Below are 6,421 nucleotides of genomic sequence, written 5' to 3'. Positions count from 1 at the left end.
ATTTCTGAGAGTAAAAAACGTGGGTTTTTTTTTTTTTTTTGGAACTCAAAACATGGTTTTTTTAACAAAAACTAATGGGCAATGTTAAACATGATGATGACGATATGTAATGACTCATCAGGGCTTAAGATTTTGGATGAGAGAGATTTTTTTGTGATTTTGTTTAGTTATCGAACTTTGCCAATCTAGTATCTAATCTTGTCTTGAGATTTGAATATTATATGACTTTAGTCTCATTTATGAGTTATTTATGATATATTACGATTCATTCTTGATTTTGACATTTTGTCTGTTTGTTTTGAAATGAGAATCATGATGTTGCAACTTGACTCAGTCCATATTATAGATAAGCTATTTACATGTTAATTTCAATTTTCTTTGTATGATATGTATGAATCATAATGTTTGAGTTCTAAACCAGAGTATAGTTTGTCCAAAGACTAACTTTAACATAAGTGACAAGTCAATAATGGATCATGGATATGTAATGTATAATGTATTATTCTCAATTGACTCTATTATCACTCGAGCTCAATTAGCCATTCTTTGTTTAAGAGAGAGTTCTATAGAGGTTTAGAACCTCTTTCCCTAATCAAAACTATTAAAAATCCCTATATAAAAAAACCCGCATTTCTTTTTTTACCCCCGTTTGAAAGAAACTTACGAAACACGTTTCTGACATTTCATTTCTAAACGTTTCAGACATTTTTGGCTGTTATGTTCCCACCTGATGCCACAAGGATTTGAGGCCATATGAATTTTTTGTATCCATGCTTGGGTACTCTCATTCCAAATGTTCCACAGGAACTTTGATGATGTTGGTAAAAGCACTTGCTCAACCCCGACTCTCCCACAGTATCATGGCTTTAGACCATAAGTTTTTTATCTGTGGTGGTGTGACCCAAGTGCTATCCAACACCTCTATATTTTGCTTCCCTGTATTAGATTTTATCTTCCTGTTGTGAACCAGTTGCCATTCGCCATCGTTCTCACTATTAGTACTCTCCTTTTGCAAACCTTTACTGCTGCTCTACTTAGCCACAGAGGCCCAATTCTTGGCTTTACCACTTGCAGGATCTGCTCTATCTTCTTAAGGTAACGACCCCGTTGACCACACTAGTAACAAGACCCCGTGAACTTGCTCCAACTAAGCTTAAGTTGAAGCTCCCCCACACAATGAACACTACTATCAATATAGGCCGGTTACACACCGGGCTATAGACGGACAGGAGGTGCAAGTTGTCCATTGCTTTCCTTACACACTAAACCATGCCCATGTATCTCATCAAAAGGGGGTTGGCCCATTGGTAATGAATGTGAGGTGTGAGGAGATTGGTGAGGGTTCAATTCTTAACAATCCCATAGCGCTCTTTTTGAAAAAAGGTGTTGTCGTCTTGTACATTCGACGCGTCCGAATTTCGAGACGAGGGAGATCCTCCGCCCAAAAGTGTATGCCAACCGCAAAAATCGGGCCCAATGACCTTTTGACACGCAGGGCAGCGGATGCCTCTTTTTCCACCTATCCATCCATAGCCCGGTGTGTAACCAGCCATAGTTTAGCTTTTGCTACTCTGTGTCCCATAGAAGGCAGATTCTATTACAGAAAGGATGGGCCAATGGCGGTATTTAGAGGAGCCTAGCCAGCCCATTTGCAATTATATCCAAAAGCAGGTTCCATAAATATGTAGGAAGATCCAGAATCTCCACCCACGCAGGACAATCTTTCTTGAGTCGATCTCGACCCATCTCCACCAGCCACCATTGGGTAACATAAACCAGGTCAAGACACCAAAAGTACAAGTCTCCCTGATTCTGAAGTTTATGGGCTGCCTCACGCTTATCAAAAAGCACTTCCAGAAAGCCCCTACCTTCATAATATGTCTGATCCACTGTGCCCTCCGCCTTGAGCATGGTATTAGACCATGCAACCACTATTAGCCTGGCATTAAACTTAAGAACATTTGCGTAAACCTTGTTAGCATATCGAGCGTGATCTTCCAGGCTCGCCCATCTTTCCTGCATCCCATGTTATGTTGTAGGTGACTTGCCAAGATCTCCGACACCGCTTGTGGGTTGGCCTCCAAGCAAAGACGGCGTCTTCCTGCATGCTGATAGAGATCTAACCTTGAGAAGCTCCGGTTGAGATCTGTTGCCCCTCCACCGATGGCTCACTCTGCTGCGGCCACGCTTCCGTGCTCATGCTGAGACTATTGGTATCATCTCCCACATTTGCGTTTGAGGATATTCCTACTACCTTTCTCTATTTGCATAGAGTCGCTTGTCTCTGGGTCTTCATCAGCCATCTGCTCATCTGGCTTCCCCAGCCATCCTGCACTACACACACTGAGCATGCAAGGTCCCATACGGAGCCCTGCATGAAGGACACTGCCACATGTAGAGAGAGGAGTACCGCAGCACGAGAGAATTTATCTAAAATAATAAATACGTTTAATGAGCGTACTGAACCTTTGCTTTCACTCCTTTTTTGCTATTCTACTTTTGATATGTTGGGAAAATTTTTAGTATATGGATTCAAGGGTCGATTAGTAATTGATCTTCTTTGTGTTCACAAGGAGATTTGGTGAATGTTCTATAGATTGTACTTAAGTCAATAGTCATCAACAAATTCTAAGCCTCAAATCCAAATCAACTAGATATCCTAACATCCAACTCTCTTGTAAGCATGAAAATATGTTGCGAAGTTTGTGCCCACAACAAGTGTTTGTGCCGATGTGAGAGCATTCTAGCTCCATTGTCGTGAGTAGGTTGCCTAATAATTTTCACAAATTTTGTCTGTTACAATATGGATAATAACCATGGATAATATATCAGTTGCATATTACATGCCAACTCTCATGCAGTAACAAGCACTATTGTTTTAGGCCTTTCTACTTTTACCCTTGTTATACACTATTATTGCATCTTCAAGGGATGTGGCCTAGTGAACTTTTACCCGTGTTATACACAGGTGGTAATTCAAGTGGAGGCACTACCCTCCTCCAAAGCCAATGTGTTGCCCAGAGCTCTCCCATAGCTTCAATGGGCACGCCCTTTGTCTCGGGCATCAGGAGGGCCACAAACACCACCATCAGCACCAGCCAGCCACCAAAGAACAAGAAGATGCCATACTTGAATGCACAGAGCATGGACAGGAAGGTCTGCGCTATCACAAACTTTACCAGCATGTTCACAGCCACTGTCACACTCAGGCCTTCTGTCCGTACCTCGTGCGAGAAGATTTCGCTAGGAATCACCCATGCTAGGACCCCTACTGAGCCAGCAAATCCAAAACAGAACACACAGACCATCACCACCTCTACTATGGCTTCCGCCCTTGGCAGCTTCTGTCTGCTTCCAGGTAAGCCTGTTGCAAAGATGGAGGCTATGACCACCTGTGTACACGCATATATATGGTTAGCTGCAAAGCAAAAACAATTGAGAGGACAAATGTGCATTGTGGGTAGTGCTCCTACAGAAAGAGAAGGAAAGAAAGGAAGCTTGCTTATTAACGTCCTTTTGGACGCCTCTAACGCGGCGTCAATGGGACAAAGAAACGCACATCAAAGTTCTTCAAGGTGCAGAGAGAGAGAGAGAGAGAGAGAGAGAGATTACCATAGCCGATATCATGAGGGCTGCACCAGCAAATAGGAGCTTTCTTCGCCCGAACCTGTCTACACTAAATATTGCCGCAATTGTAGACACTAAGAGTGCTGCTCCTACAATAACAGCAGAGTACAGGGCTGCCAAGTCACCAAAACCTGCAGTCTTGAACAGGAAGACACCATAGAACAGTATGGCATCATTGCCGGCCAGTTGCTGAAAGAATGGAAATCCAATCCCCAGCACAAGTTGTGGGATGTTCCTCCTCTTCAACAGACATTTGAAGGAACTGCAACATGCCACCACATCTGTATTCCTGGAGCTTGCAGCTGCTGCTACCAAGTCTTCAAATTCAGCATTAATGATGCCCTTGGGGCCTGATCTGATCTTAGCCAGAACCTCTTTGGCTTCTTCATAATTACCCCTTTGTATCAAATTGCTTGGGCTCTCAACCAAAAGTAGGCTGAATACAGCAAATAGAACAGATGGGACACCTGCGAAGCCCAGAGAGAGCCGCCATCCCCATGGATGTATCTTTGCTGCAAAGTAGTTCACCACATTTCCAAAGAGAATGCCAGAAGCAATATAAAGCCCAAAGACGAAGTGCAATCGTCCTCTTATTCGGGGTGGTGCAATTTCAGCCAAGTAGAGATTGACAGCCTGAACACAAAGACATCAACCTTGAGTTTCCATAACTGGGAGCCTCTGTCATCAGTTACCAACTTCAATTCTACTAGACTGTCAATGTAAAAAGATATGCCCAGCAAATGGTTGTATGAGGGTAAAGTGTTTGGCACAGGCAAAAATCTGACAATATGCACGAAAAGGGCCAAAAACAGCCATTCAGACTCTGAGCAACCTTGGTATTGAAGACTGCAGAATCCTTCTTAAGTTAGTGCAGTGAAAAGAATGTTCAGATTTTCCCTTTCAAAAGATATTGTAGGGTCACTCTTGAAAAACGAGGATTGCCTCAGAGAAGTTCAAACAACGCACCTGGTTAGAGAAGCCTAGGCCACCACCCAACAAGATTCTGCCACATAACAGCATGCTGAGGTTCTGGGCGGCTGTACCGATTGCGGTGCCGGCAATGAAAAGCAGGCCAGCTGCCAGCATGGTGGGCTTGCACCCGAACCGCCGGGTGAGGGAGGATGCCAGGAAGGTTGTGGGGAGCGCGGCCAGGTACAGACAGGAGGAGTAAAGCTGAAACACATCATTGTTGTACTTGCAGTAGTTGTCCTGATGGGTGTCCTTCTTGTGAACCAGCACATTAGGGTAGAACTTAGCCAGAAAATCATCCATCACAGAAATGCCACCTGCAATTGGTTTTTTGTGAAATATCCGTAGCATCCATCAGGACTGATGAAACAGTCTAATGCCTCATAATTGTATCAATACCAATATGAGCGGATACCAGATCAAATGTGGCATCATCCATTATCACATCACTACCATTATCCATCATCGTCATCATGAAATGGTAAAACGGGTTACTGAGTTTGAGCCCATACCTGCAACCACCAAATCATAACCATACATGATACCGCCACTGGCCGCCATGATGACTGAGAGTAAGACATTGGGAGTGAGCTGGGCTGAGGGAGCAGCAAGATCTGCGATGGGGGAGGAAGCCATGAAGCCTGCTTGCTAAGCGTAGGCTTGACAGTCCTCGCAGTTAGTGGGGGTGCCATTGCCCATGTTTGATTGGTCGTTTAATTAGTCAAAAGTCCGGCTGATTCACGTTGACACTAAAACCGAAACCTGCTCGTGCACGACCATCCATTTCTGCAATATGTAAACCTTTCAACCTCATACATACATATGTATAGCATTGAATGGGTCAAATGATGTGAGCCGCTTTGATCTCAAGCAGATATCCCAATAAATTTTTGACGTTTTACCACGTGGGAAAAAGGGTCTCCTTTCCCGTGTTTTTCCCCTATAGTGTGCAACATCATGAGCTCCTACTCAAAATATCATAATTCACAATGTGGGAATTTTAGTGGGAAGTTATCTAAAAGGTCTTGTGTATGTTGATAGTGCATGCTTTACATTTGTCTTTAATCTTAGTCTATACTATTAGTTAACAAGAGGTGGGGGGCGGGTGCCACGTGGCAGCCCCCACCTCCCCCACAAGAAAAAAAAGAGAATGCGGAGGCAGGTGCCACGCGTCCAGCACCCGCCCCCGCCCGCAAAAATCGCGCCCCTAAGCGTGGAGCGCCTAGTCTTTATTATCTTAACCTTTATTGTTTACAAATAGCAAATTCTTTGGGAGTGCCACATGGCAACAGCATGGCAAGCTCTCTTCAATGTATAAATTTTCCAAAATATTTGCAATAAAATAGTGCCAATTAACCCCCCTTACACATAGGATTTTCATCGCTATTAAGTTCAACAACAAGTCACTTCCTCCATATTATGCTTTTAACATGTGATGATGCTTAGCCAATCATGGGAGTGCTAGTTATTAATATATATTTATTCATTTAATGTTAATCAATAGACTAAGGACCATCATGGGAGTACTAGTTATGCTATAATTAAGCCTTTAGATTTTAATTTGTATATACTAACAATGGCCATCATCCAAGTAAAATTAGCTAGCACAAGCAACACAACAACATTAATCTAAACTCCAACTACCTCAAAGGTGAACTTGAGTCAACTTAGTATCACTCCTGTTTGAGGGATACCTTCAAAATTACAACAATGCAAGCTCAAATTGCATGGCAATGTGGCATTGGTAGTTTCACATCATATCTTCTTTCTTCATCCTCATCTCTGTGCCAAATTTTATATTTGCTCATGATGACTGAAGTGGAAG

The 6,421-nt window shown here is 43.1% G+C and overlaps 1 protein-coding gene across 1 annotated transcript; it reads right to left on the bottom strand.

Moving 5' to 3' along the window:
• Positions 1 to 2,421: 2,421 nt before the first annotated feature.
• On the bottom strand, positions 2,422 to 5,403 carry LOC148038880 (sugar transport protein MST4-like). Its single transcript, XM_087674770.1, has 4 exons — positions 5,109 to 5,403; positions 4,594 to 4,913; positions 3,613 to 4,260; positions 2,422 to 3,392 (listed from the first exon to the last, which is right to left on the bottom strand). The coding sequence occupies exons 1-4, from the start codon at positions 5,230 to 5,232 to the stop codon at positions 2,925 to 2,927; spliced, it is 1,560 nt and encodes a 519-aa protein (XP_087530896.1). The 5' UTR covers positions 5,233 to 5,403; the 3' UTR covers positions 2,422 to 2,924.
• Between the last annotated feature and the right edge of the window lie 1,018 nt (positions 5,404 to 6,421).

The sequence above is a fragment of the Lygodium microphyllum genome, chromosome 3, assembly GCF_053477565.2.
Source record: "Lygodium microphyllum isolate KBCC chromosome 3, Lygodium_microphyllum_v1.1.10, whole genome shotgun sequence".
In the NCBI taxonomy this organism is placed as follows: Eukaryota; Viridiplantae; Streptophyta; class Polypodiopsida; order Schizaeales; family Lygodiaceae; genus Lygodium; species Lygodium microphyllum.
The sequence above is the reverse complement of the archived record's forward strand: the minus strand, read 5'-3'. Positions and strand labels throughout refer to the sequence as shown.